Genomic DNA, 18,286 nt, shown 5'->3' with positions numbered 1-18,286 from the left:
CACATGAATGGTCAGAAATCATGATTTGGTGCCCAAGGAATATTTATTATCATAAATGTTAAAAACAGAAAACAGTACACACATACATACTTATTTTTTACATTATTTTAGCTTATTTTTTATGTCATAGATGCTGTCACGTACCCATCACATTTCTTTAATGTTTCTTAAATATCCTAAATACAGAAATCCTGCAACTCCAAAAGCACATTTCAGCTATCATTAGAAAGTGTATATATTTCGAATGCAGATATCGTTTGGTGGCCCAATTATCCAGTAAACTGAATAACCTTAGACTAGTTAACTAAAACAGGGGTTCATGATGAATGGAAAATTCATAAACCCTGATTTAATATAACCTCTCACCCACCATAGGCCAGAGTTACTGGGTTTTTGATGCAGAGCGGCAAATCACAGGGCCAGACTCTGTACGGCAACTGGGTCTAAGAGTGAATGACATTCAGGCAGCTCTCATGTGGGGAGAAGACAAGGCTCAGAAGATCTACTTCTTCAAAAAAGGAAGCTACTGGCGATTTAACCTGAAGGAAAACCATGTAGACTCAGTCCATCCTCGGAGCATGAGGGACTGGAGGGGCATACCGGATGACATTGACGCTGCTTTCCTGGACCAATTCGGTACAGTTGTCACTGAGATATTATTTATCGCATGTTTTTGAAACTACACAGGTTATTCTTGATGGAGGGAGTTTAAAAAGTCATTGAATGTTTCTTTCTACCTTTCTTTGTTTCTCCACAGGCTTCGCCCATTTCTTGAGAGGAAGGCAGTACTGGAAGTTCGACCCAGTGGAAGTGAGGGTGCTGGAGGGATACCCACGATATATTGGCATGGATTTCTTCGGTTGTTCTGCAGCCCTGTATCGATGAGTCATGGGTTCAACTAGACGTAATTTATCTCAAATGCATTGCTGATCCCACAGGCAGTTCACACATGTTTAACTTTGAACCAGTCTAGTTCTGGTATTTTTGTTTATATCAGGTAAAGTGTCAGATGTACAGTTTCTGTACCATCTAACCACTGGATTAAACATTTTTCTGTGGTTTCAAGTAGATACTGTTTATCTACTCAGTGACTCAAAATGCTACATCTGTGCCACTTAATCATATGGATCTTCTCATCTGCAAAACAATGACTCTCATTTCTCAGGAAAAGCAGGAAATTCTGGCCTTAAAATATTTTGTGTAACTGATTATTTATTATTTGTATATTTTTTGGCAGTATTGATAGTGTTAGGAAAATACAACAGCCATTTTTTTAAAGAAACACCATATTGTCCTATGCTGTTGAATACCACAGAAGCAAAAATTGCATTAACCATAATGCACTTACAATGGAAGTCTATGAGGCAAGTTATTTAAAGTGGGAATACTTTTCTAGTTGAAAGAACTGGTATTTGACAGTGTTTCACAGATGCTGTTGTTGAGTTTTTATTGAATCTGGGACATTCCTTTAATGTCCAAAAAATATTGAAAGCCTATATTTCAAAATAAAAGTGTTCAAATCTACTTACATGAGCAGTTTTGGTTCAAAGGCATTTTTAGTACAAATGTAGGCGAAAAAAAATTGAGGTATACATTTAGATCAAATATCAAAGCATCCTAGAAATGAACAACGATTCATTCTCAGAGCAAGATTAACTTATTTTTTTTAACCTTTTTTTTTTTTTTTTTACTTAACTTTGTAGAGATAGCTGAACTTTTTTTTTTAAGTTTTGAAGGGCCTGAACTATAAAGTGTAGAACCATGATGCTGTACTTTCAGCATCTAGGGCTGGTCACACTGACTTTGATCCATAGTTAATAAGTAACAGCAATTTAACTTGACACAATTTACCTTTGGCAATGGTTGTCAATGTGAACATCCATTTAGGCTGAGCTTAAGCCTGTAAAGGACTTATCAAGACCTGTTTTTCAATAGTGATAATGTATATTTTACAGTGCAGGTCACTGATGCTGTTCACATGCTATCTAATTAAACTTTTTTCATATTGTGGATATTGAGGAATATAATCCTTACAGCATGATAATCATGGCTTTTGTTTAAAGGAAACAGCACACTTCTCATTCATTGTTATAATGTTTGTCATAATCAACTCTTTCTCATTATTGTTTTTAATGATCAATTTACGGTGTAAATATTTTGTAAAAAGAATTGTATTATATTTTCAGCTCCAATAAAAGTCTTTGTTTATTGTATTCTGTCTAATTATCTAATTACAGTATCTCACAAAAGTGAGTACACCCCTCACATTTTAGCAACCATATTAGTATATCTTCTCAAGGGACATTCTATAGAAATTAAACCTGGATATATTTTAGAGTAGTCGATGTTCTGCTTGTATAGCAGTATAGATTTACAATCCTCTGAAAATAACTTAACATACAGCCATTATTGTCAATATAGCTGGCAACAAAAGTGAGTACACCCCTAAGTGACAACAAAGCTGCATTTCCTATTCATCTTGTTCATGTTTTTGTCTGCTTGACGGGACCATACACATTTGTGTATCTTGTATTAGAGCAGTTAAGATTTGGTGCTTTGAGTACAATTTTGCTTTGTAAGAAATAATATTTCTATAAAAATATTATTGCACTACTGATATTTTGCATAAAATGCATTAACAATACTATTGTACACTCAACCAACTGTATTTATTAACACTGTTCTTTTTTTTTCTTGTGTTACTGCTGTAAATATTGTACATATAATCCTACACTACATTCCTATTTATATTCTGTACATACTCTGCTTAATACTATTGTAATGATAAAAACCTTCCTAATCATCGGGAAGAAGGAGGCGGGAACCGGCGGACAATCACAATGCACATTTTAATAATACAAAATAAACACAAAACAGCGCACCAGCCCCTCACGGACGACTGATGCGCACAAAATAAAAACCAAAACACAACTAAAAGCCCAGGCCTGGTCCTCTCTCGTCCTTCACTGTCGTCGCTCCAGTTTTATATCCTTCCATCTCCTACGTGGGACTCGAGACCGGCGGTGGGCCGCAGGTGCCACTGATTTGCCCAATCGTTGCCTGCCTCCCTCCTTGTTCCCACGTCCCTCGGCCCCGCCCCACTCGCCACAACTATATATAGCAACTCCACTGTACATTCTGTAAATCATAACTTTACTTACTTTGCACTTATATGTATATAAAACACTATATTCTTGCACTTCCGGTTAGATGCTTGCTAACTGCATTTCATTAGCTCTGTACTTGTACTCTGCATATTGATAATAAAATACAATATAATCTAAAAAAAAAAAGTAGAATTAATTAAAAGAATTGTTGGATTGTATTAAGGGAGTGCTAGATAACAATCATGGTGCTCACAGAAAATATTGACACTTTGGACAGAGTTTTGACATGTTCACTTAGGGCGTACTCACTTTTGTTGCCAGCTATATTGACAATAATGGCTGTATGTTAAGTTATTTTCAGAGGATAGTAAATCTATACTGCTATACAAGCAGCACATTGACTACTCTAAAGTATATCCAAGTTTCATTTCTATAGTATTGTCCCTTGAGAAGATATACTAATATGGTTGCTGAAATGTGAGGGGTGTACTTACTTTTGTGAGTTGCTGTATCTAAATTACTACAGCTGGTTGGTAATATTTGCTTGTGTGTTTCTTTATCTATGGCCACTTTTATGTCTGAAAAGATAATTTTTTATGAAAACTAAAAAGACTTTATTTCTCTCTCTTTCTTTTTTTAATATTAGGATCACAATAAAGCTGTACTGGAAATTATTTACCATGGTTCCATAATGTATTTATTATTATTATTATTATTATTTAATCTTTGTCCTTATTTAAATAATATTTAATTAGAACATTGTATTTCAATTTTTTTTTCAAAAAAAGAAAATAAATTAAAATAAAATAAAATATTGGATTTTTATTATTTTTTTTACACAAATTATGACTCCTACAGTTAGTATAATTGCTCACCTAGGACACAGCAATATCAGTGAAGTACCTGAGATGAAATAAACAAAAAACAAGATAATTATAATTATGAATAGTTCCAAATAAAACTGTAATTTCTTTTTTTAAACTATGGAAAATGTGTGGAAATATGATTTATTTCTGTGTATTTAAGATTGACACAATGCTAGTTATGAAATAAGCCTTAGTAAGACTCCATGAAGTTGTTAATTTTATAAAATAAAAAAACATATTTTATATTTCATTTCCACCTAAGAATGTTATTAGATGCAATACATAATATGAGATGTGATGGGAATGGCATTAGTTGGAGAAATACTCTCATACGAGAGAGGTGTGCACAACCCATCCTTAACCAGTCTGGTTGTAATATGTTCTATCTGAGGTTTTGGGGGAAATGGAAGACGTCTGTTCTGGAGGCCCCCCTGCTGGGACAATTCCAGAGTTCTGCTGTCTTGGCTTGTTTACAGACTGTAATTCCACTCTTCTTCCCCGCTTCTATCACATGGAGCAAATTTGTAACACAATGACATTGTACCATGATGTCATCATCATTTCAGTTCCATTTTATGTGAAGCATCTGTTGGCACCATCCTTCGCCAACAGATTTTGTAGGGTTTCGCTTTTGTAACTACAGATGTTGAGCTGCTTTGGAAGAAACGCAAACACTGATCTTTTTGTTATCAGGATTCGAAACAGAAACATAATCATGTGCTTACTGAATTGGGTTACCAGGGTCATACGAGCTTTGTTTGTGTGTGTGTGTGTGTTTTCAGCTGTAGAAAGCAACTTTTTTGACCTTTTATAGAATGTTTTACTCTAAATATGATTACCAGACTCTCTGGGAGTCAAAACATTTCTAAACATCTCAGCAGCATTTTTGTGAATATATACAGAATATACAGTATGTCTATAGTACAATCTCCAAAAATGAAACAATTTTCAAGGTTTTCTAAGTTTACAAAGTTTGGAACTGAATTGCATGTCCTTACTTTTCCTGTTACAAATGTCATTGAAATAATGGAGCAGATGCAATCACATAACACCCACCCAAAATACTCCAGAAACTACTTAGCAATACCCTAGTGACCACATAGCAATGTCAACCAAACTGGCAGCCACCTAGATAGAATGCCCAGGGAGAGCTCAGAAATACCAAACAAAATACCCTAGAAACCATCCAGAATACACTGGCAACTGCTTAACATCCGCTCACATTTTCTTGAGTTTAGAGTACCTCTGGCATGATTAATGAAGTGTCATTGTTTTCTTGTTCAGTAGTCACTGAGAACATCATCACACTGAGTACAGGAGCACCACAAGGATGTGTTTTGAGCCCGCTGCTTTACTACCTCTACACATATGACTGTGTGTCCTCTCACACCTGATACAGTGGTGATGGGCCTCATCTCCAACAACAGTGAGGCTGCCTGCCTGCCTTGATGAGGCAGAAAGTCTGACATCATGGTGCCAAACAAACTGTCTCTTTCTGAATGTCAGCAAAACCAAGAAGCTGGTCGTGGACTTCAGGAGGAGGCCGCAGCGCACCTACACCCCACTCATCATTAACGGGACCCCAGTGGAGAGAGTGAGCAGCTTCAAATTCCTTGGTGCACACATCTCCGAGGACCTGAACTGGACTAATCACATTTAAGCTCAAGTTAAAAAGCCAGATGACTGTACCATCTGAGACTCCAGAGAAAATCCAAGGTTTACCCTGGAATCCTGAAAACTTTCTATATCTGAAGAAAATATATTGACTCTGCATTTCAACGTGGTATGGAAACTGCTCAGCCCAGGATCATAAAGCCCTGCAAAGAGTAGTGCGCTCATCTGAGGGCATCTCCTGAACTGATCTCCCCTCTCTGCAAGACATCCACACCAGGAGATGTAAATCTAGGGCTGTTAAGATCTTCAAAGAATCCACATAACCTGGAAATCCACTGTATAATCTGCTACTGTCAGGCGGACACATCCGCAGTCTGATGGCAAAAACAGAGAGGCTCAGGAGGAGTTTCTTCCCTCACGCTATCAGACTACTAAACATGGGCATTAACACACTGCACTTTAGAGACTCTGGAAGTGTAGAGTTACCCACTAACTCTCTGCACACTGCACTTTTTTGAGATAAGCTAACTATGCAACTCATCCTTACTGCACTTTGTTTACATCTCTGCACATCATCTGTGTAGTTGTTTAATATATTGTGTATTTCATTATTTGTATTTAATCTTCTCTGATTTTTGCACAGTCTAAAAAGAGTATGCCAGACCTACATTTCAAAGCTTGTGGTATGTCATAGGCTGTAAGTTGTATGTGACAAATAAAATCTTGAATCTTGCTGTATCAAGATGACGTCATAAAGTGCTGTTGTTACACATACACTTCTAAGAGTATGTTGTAAAACACATGTCTATATTTTGAACTTGAAGAAGGACATTTGCCTCCAGGGTAAAGCAAGTCTGCACTGGTTTTAACCAGAAGCATGCACACACTGACCCCATCAACCCCCACAATATTTCTCTCGTTAAATTAAAAAGCAGTTTGTTTGTGTGTTGACACATTTCCTATAAATCACAGAGAACTGTACAACTAAAAACACAAGGCTTCTAAGGGTTGAGCAGAATAAAACCTGTCATTCTTCAAAATCATGACTGATCCTGAACAGTTTGAATCATGATATGATTAAAAGTCAAGAGAGTTAGACTTCCAGTTTATTCATGCACTGACAGTAATGTCCCTTAGGCTGATATCTGATCTTCATAAGACTGGAATGTTCAAATTGTTTGTCTCAGCGATGGTAAACAAACAATGAAAGATTGGACACTAATTTCATGTTTCTTTGTAAAACTATTAAGATGTAAATCAGATTTCATATATGTCAAACATTATTTGGGCACTGACGAAAGTGCTTCAGCTGTGGTAGAAGAGTTTGTTTTTCCCTTGTACAAAGCCATACATACATCTGCAGTGCTGTAGATTTAAAGGTATAGTTCACCCAAAAATGAAAATTGTTTGTGAAAAATGTTTACCTGCTTAACCCCAGGGCATCCAAGATGTAGGTGACTTTGTTTATTCAGTAGAACACAAATTATTATTTTTAGCTTCAGTCATTGCAGTCTCAGCCGTACAATGCATGGCAAATGGTAACACAATCTATGAGAGTAAAATAAAACATGCACAGACAAATCCATATTAAACCCTGCAGCTCGTGACGATAGACTGATGTGTAGACACAAAATGATTGGTCTGTGCAAGAAACTGAACAGTATTTATATAATTTTTTGACACTCCTAATTGAGATTGTAGATAGTGTAAATGGTCCATTTGAGAGATACCTGTAGGTGGTGGTAATGCACTTATAAGTCTGCGATCTGCCATAATACAAGAAGAAGAATGCCTCACACGCTTGCTACTATGAAGTGCATTCACAAGATTTCTAACAGTTCAGACATTGTGTGAATCAGAGGCAAACAAAAACGTCATAAATACTGTTCAGTTTCTTGCACAGACCGATCGTTTTGTGTCTTTACACATCAGTGTATCGTCACGCGCTGCAGGGTTTAATTTGGATTTGTCTGTGCATGTTATTTTTACTCTCATAGACTATGTTACCATTTGCCATGCATTGTACGACTGAGAGACTGCAACAACTGAAGCTAAAAATCATAATTTGTGTTGTACTGAAGATACAAAGTCACCTACATCCTGGATGCCCTGGGGGTAAGAAGATAAACATAAAATTTTCATTTTTGGTTGAACTATCCATTTAATAATAGATCACAGGTGTGTTCAAAAGTTAGATTTCTGACACTTTCTGGGCAAATTCCATTTAAAGTGAACACCACTGTGCCCTACTCACTCCAAAGTGCACTTGACGTAAAGGGTGTAGGGAATTACTTTCTCACATGTATTTAATATGAATCTTATCTTGATGACGTAACAGCAAAAGCATACATAACAAAAAAATCAGCTGTTAAGATATAACGAAATATAAAAATCACGCCAGTTATAGATTATTTTTCTCATAAAATCACATTTTAACTGTTGTTTAACATTTTAACTCTAGCACATGTGGTAATATGTAAATGATATTTCGTGGTCAGCTTGTATTGTATTCATATTCAGATACTAGGTAACTCCTCAGAATGATTACCTCAGGGTTTCACAATTTTTATTTGTTTGTTTACTGATAGAACTTTCAGTGAGCTGCTATTAATTGTGACAAATGCAGAAATGCTGTGTAATCCTTTTCATTGTGGTTTCTACTAAATTACTTCAGGAGCACATTACAATAGTGTTTCCTTCTTTCATCATGTACTGTTATTGTAGTCCCAGGATGTCCTTTTAGCAAACAATAGTCTGTACATCAAATGTCAAGGGGTTGGAACTCTACTGTATTTCCATTACTTTTTATAGAACCACCAATTGCATGTGCTCTGATAGATTGGCACAGGATTATGGGAATGCATAATCTATCACAGGCATCGGCTAATGAGGGCTTTCTAGGTTTTGATTGAACTCCTTCCAGTTTCTATACACATTAAAGACACATCATCTAACATTTATAAAGAATGCTTTGGAAACTGAAGCAAGAGGTTCACTGTGCATGGCGTATGTGGTTCGGAGAACAGATTTTAGGCCCAGCTGATTATCTAATGCACAGAACAAGACCGCAAATTAATGTTCAGACATATGACTTCTGAAACAGATACAAAAAAAAAAACAATAAAAAATTGTGCATACAAGTATAAACCTATTTAAATTTATAGTTCACAGCTTTTAAGCAAGGAATTGCCCAGACTCAACGTGTAATATCTAAGTGCAGGGAAGAATAGTCACACAGAAACAGAACCATCGACATACAATTTGCCATTGTCTTTATTTTAAAAAAGCAAGTCAAGGTCATAGTTCATATTAGCACCTTTAACGAAAAACACAATACTCAATCAAACGTTCTCAACATCCTGTTCTTACAACAAGATTACACAGATGTCTCTATAACTGGAGACCCGAGAAACGGCATTCTAATAAGACGTCCAAACAGTCCCTGTGAGCACTGTAAAGGCTGGCTGATGCCAGATAAGAGTTTAAAGGCCTGGTATTAAGAAAGTGTGTAATGCTGTGTGGGTTGAGGAGGTCAGAAGGCTGGAGGAATGTTATCTAGAGCTGTGTGGATCTGTGCAAAGGCTTCCAGCAACCCTGAGGCCCTTAATGAGACTGTGAGCTTATTGAGTGGCAGCATCAACAACGTCCTGTTTTTACCAGGCAGGGGCGGTGTTGGCAAGTCGTCGCATACGCCTGCAGAAAAAAAAAAGCAGTATTATTCATGTATAATACTAATAATAATAATACATATTTTATTTGTAAATATTATGCCTGGCAAGCAACTCAGAATAAAATATAATGTACTAATTGCAAAAAATAAATTAAAAGAAAATATAGGATAAAAATATCTAAAATAAAATGGTGTGTAATAGGTGAGGCCTAATTTGAGCATCTTTCTTACCTCGTATTTCTGTCCTGATCTCTGATTTTCTTTTCCATCTCTGCATCTGTCAGGGTCTCCAGGAGAGGGCACCACTGATCGGCATCACCTGAGTTCCGAATGGCAATCTCCACAGTTGGTAATGGGTTCTCACTACAGGAAATGAGCCATATGGAGTCAGAAGTGGACAGCATAAATTAAACATTATGGAATCCCAGCGATGCTTTACTGATGACCACTGAGGCATAGAGGTGATGAATGATCTTTTAAATATCTTTGAAATTTTTGTTAAGAAAAACTATTTCTATATTCATACAATTTACTTGTTCTAACTATCATACAAAATAAAAATGCAATGCTGTGCGCATGCAGGGATCAAACAGAACAGACACATGTCTGTTCTGCTATCACTACGTTCATGCTATTTCTATAATTTCTAAAAAAAATAATTAAAAAAAAACCTGCATTATACATTCGCAACATGTCCACATACATGGACAAGTGCTGCAAAGATATAAAAAAATAAGAAGAGATGAAAGTACTCAGCTTCCCAGGGAATGAAACGTGGGGGGTAAGAGGGAGAGGAGATGAAGAAATTTTGAAGTATATTGACCTGAAATCAGACCTATTGGAACAGACAGTGGGAGAAGCAAACAATTAGAAGGTTATAGCAAAGCAAAAATAAGAAGCAATGAAGTTAATCACAAAGAATGAAACAAAATCTTGATCTTGTAACATTCTAACAGTTCTAACTGAACCACAAAGCAAACAACGTGCCATTTTCACCTATGATCTACTGACATTATACTGGTTATCCCCCACAAATCCCAACCCTTAAAAGGCAAAAGTAGGGTTGCAAGCCATGCATGAGAAAAGCAACTGAATTACGAAACATTATGAAAAAAAAAAATGTGGTCTGTACTGCAGGGAGAAAAATAACTCTATAGAGTTATTTTATAACCAACTGAGGAAGAAAGACACACATAAAACTACTTCAAGGCACAATAAATGCTTGAACGGTTTTCTGCTTGTTGTTGGACAAATAAATGAGATTATAAAGAACCAGTGTACAGTATGGGCCAGACCGCATTAAAGATGGTCTCAAAGTGGTGGCATAAACAAGACATGCTGTGTGTGTTTGTGTATATATGACCACATAATAAAGAGTAATGGAAATCCCACTGGATTCGACCTAAGAACACATTAAATCATTCATTTAAATGGAATCAGGCCGCTGACATCTATACAGACACAGGCTATAGATACAGGACAAACGCAGCACAAACAAACATATATCAACATAAATATCACATGCAAGAACACTAACATATACATATGAGACTGTTAAAAAAATGAAAAAATCGAAAGAAATCCATTTTCATAAGTCTCAGAAACGCAGTAAAGTCATTTGCATGATTGAATATACATTAACCTAAATCTGAAATCGATCATTATTATCATTTAATATTATTACTTTTGTTATGGATTTTATCATAGTAGTTCCTAGCTTGACAGTGATTAGAAATCCATCCTCAATACATAACCCATGAACATCTTTTTCACTGGTCAGAAAGTTTTTGCAGTAAGCAGAAAAAAAAAATCAGCCTTCACTCAAAGTACAGTAGTTGGATAACTGTAACGGAATTTATAGTTTCATATGGTTTTTCAGTCGGTTTACAATATACCTACTGATTATTGGGTAAATTCCAAGGCAATATTACAGGCTAGGGAAATAATTCATTCTCTGGCTTATGACAGTGAGGTGGTGGAATAAATAAATACTAAAGAACAAATCATGTCAACAGTTAGCCACAGAGAGATAAACCACAGCGAGTCTTCTTTTACGCCCACTGTACTGTTTACAAATGAGTCTGGAGATCATGTCAGCAAGTATAAATCATGGCAAGCAGTGCTTTCGAAAAACACACAACTGTCCTAAAATGACTCTACAGGGAATCCAGTGTTTTTAGAGGGGATTGTGCATCAAAAACCAAGCAACTACTTCATTTATGGACTACCATATTAACATAGAGCATCCTTAAACTAAAAGCCAAAAGCACATGGATTTTGTAGCAATAGTTTTGCCCTAAAGCACACGCTGTGAACAAGAATAAACATCTTGTGCTTTGTGTATACGAGAAAGCAAGCTGAACTTGAACTCAAACTGATGTTTGAGCATTAACCCACTGGCCATTATTGGAAGTGCATGCATGTTGCCCACCTGAAGGCGTACGTCCTCTGATGCCAGCTGAGCTGTCCGCGGATGCTGTAGGCAATGGTGGTGACAAACTCTCCTCCAAGGCCCAGCTCAGAGCAGAGCTTCAAAGCAAACGTTTCTGGCGAGTTCTCCTTCTCTGACATGTCCCATTCGAATTGGTCCACTAGAGAGATGTTCCCCACGTGAATGTTTAGCTGAAAGCACAATAAAAGTTGGCAACAGAATTACCACATTCATTATGATTGGTCAGTGTTAAACCAAGACCATTTTACAGACACACATTAATCAGGCCTTGACAGATGAACTAATTAAGCCCAAATTATTCAAATTAACCTCTCTTTGTATTAGGATGCCATTGTAAAACATACCTTAATGATGACCCTCTGGTCTGTCTGCTCATCCAGAATGCTGTCGGTAGGATAGGACTCGATCTGCTGTCTAATGGCTGAGGCGATAGCAGGGACGAAGGTGAGAGGATTCAAGTCCAGGTCATCACACAGGATCTCAGCAAACATCTCTGGCGTCATAAGTTTCTCTGGAGATGCAAAAGCAGACAGTGTTACACTTCTGTGCTTGAATGTGTTTAGCACAAATTGATCTTTGCTTTTCTTATGCATTACTGTTGCAAAGCAATGCAAAACAAAAGTAAAGCAACCAATGTTCTATTTTTTTTCACCTTACCATTCATGTTCCAGGTGAAGGCATCTCTGAGCTTTTGCCCATCAATCTCCATGTCCAGGCGGATAGGCACCAGGACCTCTGCCTGAGAAGCATTTTCGTGGATGACTGCAGGGTCGTGGTCATCGAAACTATGCATTGATGAGAAGCAGAGACCCATAAACATACTCTATCGTTAAAAGCACCATGTGCTCAACATGTGCTGTTAAACTCCACGTTCTGAACAACAGCCTATATTTTTCCTTCATGTCCTGCCCTTTTCAGTCACAACAAATGCCCCAATATTTAACAACCTACATATGTGATTAAGTGAGGGATTAAAAACGCTGGTCTTGTAAGTAATTACAGCAGAATACATTTGTTTTGAACACACTGGAGCAATGCATGAAACCAACAGCTGGCTGGCTGCATTCAAGTCTGAAGTGTCTCACTAAAGCCAATCACTGACATTTACCAAAGCCTTCATAAGGAAGTGTTGACAGTATTGCCGGGAGCATTACATCTAGCTAAATATCCTAGGAGGAAGTCCGCTTGGCATAAGATGATGTAGGGCCTAAAACCACAAAACCATCTGGCTAACTTTTGTTTTTCAGGAAAATGGGGACTTTCTGAGTGTTTGGACCGTCATCAGGTTATCTTCTCATGTGGAAGGTCAGCAAGTCCAAAGAAAACATAGCCTATCAAGAGTATTTGCTTTTCATAATTTAACCGGAAAAGATTTGGTCAGCGATAAACAACATACTTGGAAAAAAAAATCTCTTGGCAAAATCAAGCCGGTGTTTTGGTCTATTGCTTCAGCTGCTGACCCAAAACAACCCAGTAATGGGAAGTACGTAGCGGAAATGTGATTTTGTTCCTTAGAAAACATCCTCTGGTTAGATATTGCCCTGATAACAATCAACCATAGTAATCAACCGTGGCTTATGATGAGCTTTGTAAAAATCAACACGTTTCAGAAAGGCGGGGCATAGAGGAGCAACAAAATGTACAGTATGTGGAAAATAATGTGTTTTTTGAACCACAAACCACATTGCATTACACCAAATAATGTTATTTTTAGCCACGTCATATGTCCCCTTTACATTTAGTCATTTTACATTCAGTCATATATCCTTCGATATATTTTTAATTTTTAATAAAATTATTACAGTCATGCCAGGGTCTAATTTCCAGCAGCCATTATACCAGTCTTCAATGTCCAAGATTCTTCAGAAATCATTCTAATGTGCTGATTTGGTGCTCAAGAAACATTTCTTATTATTGTCAATGTTGAAATCAGTTGCGTGGTTTAATATTAATATACAGCAACAACTTGAAATACATATTTTGATCAATTTAATGTGGCCTTGCTGAATACTCTTAACTTTTGAATGGTAGTTTTTGTTTTTAAAGCTAATAGCCCTGGATGAAAATCCAGAAAACAGAGGGAGAACTTGTCAAACTCTCATTACACATCTCACCATAATGGAAAGGTCCTTTTCTTGTCACGTCCCATTCTGTTTCTGTTGATAGTGGTGGAACAAGGCACTGCATCCAGGTGGTGGGAGCTGTTGGGCAGGGTGGGCACCCACTGACTGCTCCTCTTCGCTTTTTGCTCCCTAAGTCCCAGACACAGAGTCACAACAACATAAACTCCAAAAGAACAAATACTGGCAAATTAAAAAAAAAAAAAAAAAAAAGCTAGAAAAATATTGTCCTTGAATTAAAAAAATAAAATAAAAATTAAATTAAGAAATTATCTTTATATAAATAATTTTATATAGAATACATAGATCAGGGGTTGGCAACCTACGGCACGCGTGCCAACAGTGGCACGCAGAGGGATAATCGCTGGCACGCAAGCAATAAGGAAAACTGTATAATGACGTACAGTTTGATGTAATAACTTCTCATAGTCACACAGCCTGTTAGGAGCTACAAATACTATTAAAGTGTGAGAATTAACTTGCATGGATGCACGTGCAAACACTGCACATACTAAGTGCTTCAGATCAAAGCCTCGGTCTAACAGCACTCGTCAATGTCAAAATGACTGAGATGGCCAATCAGATCAAAGTAGGCGGGGTTTACTGTTCACAGAAGCAGAGCGCGAAGTGTCAGTTTAACGTTAAAGAGAGTGAGGTAAGATGAAGCTGCAAATCAATTAACATTAGTCAACTTTTAATAATACGTTTTACCATAGAAATGTTAAATGACCTAAAGCTATATCCAGTGATGAAAAATTTTCTGAAATATGGCCATTTTGAGAGAAAGAAAGTGGGGGGGGGGGGGGGGGGGGTTAATTGTCTCTCTCTGCAGACAATGAAGCGATTTTGCCCCTTTGTTGTTGAGAAATATAATGTAGCGATTCAGTATCGATTAATAAAAGTAGCGTGACAACACTCATAGGTTTATGAGCTTCTGAATGCTACTTTTTGCACAGCACGATCTCAGATCTCTGTGTGCGAGTGGTGTGTGTTGTGTGTGTGTGTCTGTGTGTGCACGTTCATCAATTAAAGCAGTGCATTAACGTTGATTAAACGTGAAAAAAAACTTTTTTTTATCGTATAATAAAAAATTGTGTATGTACCATTTAAATACAGAATTATATCGGGGTGTGTGTGTGTGGGGGGGGGGTTTGTGTTGGCACAGTGGTTAACCATAAAAATAAAAAATGGCACGTCATGCCGAAAAGGTTGCTGATCCCTGACATAGATCAAGAGAGTATATAGAATACATCACTCAAAAATGTATATTTAAAATTTGCTATTTTCCATTCACAAAACTGCCTGGAAGTGTCCATATATGTAATCAAAACAACCCCAGAACTGCATTTATTATATTTTTTTCCTTCTTCCTTATTTTGCGTTTAGACCTGTATGTCACATAAACGGAGACCCCCGGACTCCTTACCTGAGATATGCCGGAGGCTCTGTGCTAATGGACACAGCCTTGTACTTCTCATCATTCCCCTCGAAGATCTCCTCACATTCAGACGCCTTCAGCAGGGTAACACTGGTGGCTAAATTTGTGTAACCATGATCTAACACAAAAAGAACACTGCACAAACTGCTGTCCAGAAGCAGGACTAGGAGACTATGAGGTAGGTGTCGCTTACGGTGCTTTCTGGATTTAAGACCATTTAAAGGGAAAGGAATCACTTACCATGTGATGATGCTACAATTTTCTTCCTCTCCTCCATGGATGCGAGACGTCTCCATAGTGATGGGTAGCGCTTATACAGAGAGCCTCTGAACATACGCAGGTAGTTTCCAACCTAAAGAAGAAGATTAAGCCCCCAAAAAACTTAGATAAAATATTTTCTTTCCTTTTTTATGCACTGGACACTTTTGAGTCTTTGGGCTTTTTTGCTTCCATAACATATCTTTTAGTCAGACCAGTGGAAAGGAAACATTAAAAATACACATTCAAGTTTTTATTTTATTTGTGTATTTGAATCTATATGCATCAATTTCTCAAAATGAGTTTTTTTCTCCCACATTAAGCCACACATCTTTACCTCGATAGCACTTTCATACAGTAAAACGTACAGTTTCATTCCTGTCTTTATTCTGGAGGTTTTTACAGAGAGGTTTCATATATTATTTAATTGGTTTATATGAGATTTTTTTTTCTAAAAACATGGGAAATTTGGATAGTATTTTCTGATTTGTGGCATGATAAAAGGAGACAACAAAACCCCCTTGTAAAAACTGTTAACGCTAATGAGACAGCAAAATGAAACATGAAAAGTTGTGCAAATTAGTGCATACTTAACCAGATTTAAATACCATTTCAGAAAACTTGTAATACAAACAACAACAACAATTTAGGCTTAATGTATTGTGATTATTTATGAATACTCATCAAGGAATTTATCGTGATATCTAGTTACAATTAAAAGGAAGTGACCGTGTATAATGTTTAATTCAAAAGAGTTTTTTTTTCCTTCTCTTTTTCGTGTTGTTCCAAACTAGTATGACTTTACTTTTTTTTTTCTGGGGAACACAACAGATGTTAGTCATAATGTTCTCAGTCACCATTCACTTTCACTGTGAAACCAGAAGTAATGAAAGTGGATGGAGACTGAAACTGTCAGACCTCAGCATTGTTAACATCTCCTTTTGTGCTCCAATGAAGAAGAAAAAGAAGAAGAAGAAAAAAAAGGATTATCATAAAACAACAAGAGAACGGGTAAATTATGAAAGAAGGGCGATTTTCTGTGTGAACTATCCAATTTACAATGTTTATGGTGCATTTAAATGACAAACTGCTATATGTATAATGTCGTCTACCAACTTGTTTGGCCCAAATAAAATTCGCAAAAAACCCCCCAGAAAAACCGACTTCAAAGATCGGACAAGAGCTTCACTTTACACAGGAGCGGGCATGACTCTATTGATTATTTTATCATTCATCTATTACGTCGATATGGAGATAACAGCATCTTGGCCACAACCAACAAAGCGAAGTCGAAGATAAGGTTTAAGTGTTAATATCAGGTGTAAACATACGCGTAATTCTCTGTTATACAGACGTACCTCTGAGCCTATCATGTAAAAATCCCCATCTTCTTCGAGTTGAAATTTTATTGGTTTTTGTCCGAATGTTTTACTCAACGCCATCTTTGCGAACACAATGAGCGAGTGAGCGACAGCGCGCAATCGCGCATGCGCCTGAAGGAAGCGGCGAAGTGGGAAAGGCTCGTGCACTGGGGCGCCGTGCTGCAGCTGCAGGCGTGCAGTAATGCCCTCGGCTGGAGGGCGTGGGCGTCTGAGTTGATATCTTACAATATGCGCAAGAAATCCCTTCAAAAAGCAGCTGTAATAACTGTATATATTTGCTGTATATTTTACGTAAAATTTACATTTAGCCTACTCACAATTTGTTTGCCGTTACTAGCGCCGTATGCTCTAAGCAATAATATAAACAAATGCAATAAAAGCATATATATATATATATATATATATATATATATATATATATATATATATATATATATATATATATATATATATATATATATATATATATATATATATTAGTAATTACAGTACAGTTTAATCTAAATATAAATATCTAAATATCTAAGTATGGACATAAATTAATACAAAAAATACAAAATATTTTGATCCAAGATTTGCAGATGGGAGAAGTTTCTTATGGACAATATGAACTAGTTATAAACACGCAACAACTTTACTTAAACTTTACCTAAAATTAAATTAAATAAAAATAAAAACTAATTCAAAATATTAATAAAAACTATCCTAGTATCTCAATGATAAAACAACACTGGTCTCAGTGTAAAACGTTACCTTGATGAGTTAGACCTTGACAATGATCTTGTTACATAAGGGACACTATACTGCTGTCAAGTGAAACAAGCCCCAAGTGTTATGTGACCCCATTTCATAGTCAATCTGTAAAGTCAATTAACAAAGGAGATCATCATTTTACAAGAGTGCTCCTCTTAGATAGTTCCACTAGAGATTCAAACATAATGGATGATAATAGAAAAGACAGAACTAAGCCCCAGAGGAACAGGAAACCTAAATCTCATTATATGCGTTTCTTTACTCAGCTGGTCTTTGGAATTGCAAGCAATTTACCCTCGTACTGGTCTGTAATCCTAATGAATGATGGGATAATCCCATAGATCTAAAGCATTTTTAACACTTCATTGCCTGTTTGAATAGCAGGTACCTTTATCCGCAGTGGCTTAGTCAAAGCTGATGAATGATACATCTTTGCTTTTCTATATTTAGGAGTGTTAAACACTAAACTGCTAAATGCAAATGAGACTTTGGTAATAAGCTTCATTAGAATCTTTATTAAGTACATCTTGTCCGGTTGCTGCCGTCTATTTCCTTCTATGAACACTAGATGGCAATCTTGCATAAATGTTCCTCAACCCAAACTCTTGTATTAGCTTTCATAACAA

At 36.7% G+C, this 18,286-nt stretch overlaps 2 protein-coding genes across 5 annotated transcripts in view; one reads left to right on the top strand and one right to left on the bottom strand.

Moving 5' to 3' along the window:
• Nucleotides 1-2,195, top strand: part of LOC132130796 (stromelysin-3-like) — a 28,687-nt gene extending 26,492 nt beyond the window's left edge. The window contains exons 7-8 of the mRNA XM_059542610.1: nucleotides 376-636; nucleotides 758-2,195. Coding sequence (XP_059398593.1) covers nucleotides 376-636; nucleotides 758-885 — 389 coding nt within the window. The 3' untranslated portion in view covers nucleotides 886-2,195. The remainder of the gene's footprint in view (nucleotides 1-375; nucleotides 637-757) is intronic.
• Nucleotides 2,196-8,842: 6,647 nt separating this feature from the next.
• Nucleotides 8,843-17,055, bottom strand: LOC132130161 (SWI/SNF-related matrix-associated actin-dependent regulator of chromatin subfamily B member 1-A-like). 4 transcript variants are annotated; one of them, XM_059541833.1, is made up of 9 exons: nucleotides 16,884-17,045; nucleotides 15,508-15,619; nucleotides 15,256-15,385; nucleotides 13,824-13,961; nucleotides 12,367-12,494; nucleotides 12,054-12,220; nucleotides 11,689-11,879; nucleotides 9,489-9,620; nucleotides 8,843-9,280 (listed from the first exon to the last, which is right to left on the bottom strand). In XM_059541833.1, the coding sequence occupies exons 1-9, from the start codon at nucleotides 16,965-16,967 to the stop codon at nucleotides 9,241-9,243; spliced, it is 1,122 nt and encodes a 373-aa protein (XP_059397816.1). In that variant the 5' UTR covers nucleotides 16,968-17,045; the 3' UTR covers nucleotides 8,843-9,240. The 4 variants fall into 4 exon arrangements, with proteins under 4 accessions (XP_059397816.1, XP_059397818.1, XP_059397817.1 ...); XM_059541835.1 differs by having other exon boundaries at nucleotides 15,256-15,364; nucleotides 16,884-17,044; XM_059541834.1 differs by lacking the exons at nucleotides 8,843-9,280; nucleotides 9,489-9,620 and adding an exon at nucleotides 9,627-10,092 and having other exon boundaries at nucleotides 16,884-17,055.
• Between the last annotated feature and the right edge of the window lie 1,231 nt (nucleotides 17,056-18,286).

The sequence above is a fragment of the Carassius carassius genome, chromosome 47, assembly GCF_963082965.1.
Source record: "Carassius carassius chromosome 47, fCarCar2.1, whole genome shotgun sequence".
Lineage (NCBI taxonomy): Eukaryota > Metazoa > Chordata > Actinopteri > Cypriniformes > Cyprinidae > Carassius > Carassius carassius.
This window is presented reverse-complemented; position numbering and strand designations above follow the sequence as displayed.

Bases quoted from the DNA above. Each gene is read 5' to 3' on its own strand.
- LOC132130161 (XM_059541834.1), bottom strand. From the start codon at position 16,967: ATGGCGTTGAGTAAAACATTCGGACAAAAACCAATAAAATTTCAACTC. The intron at 12,221-12,366 runs GTAAGGTGAAAA...TTGCATCTCCAG, and splicing joins CTTCACCTGGAACATGAATG to AGAAACTTATGACGCCAGAG. The intron at 10,093-11,688 runs GTGGGCAACATG...CTGTTCCAATAG, and splicing joins CAGAGGACGTACGCCTTCAG to GTCTGATTTCAGGTCAATAT.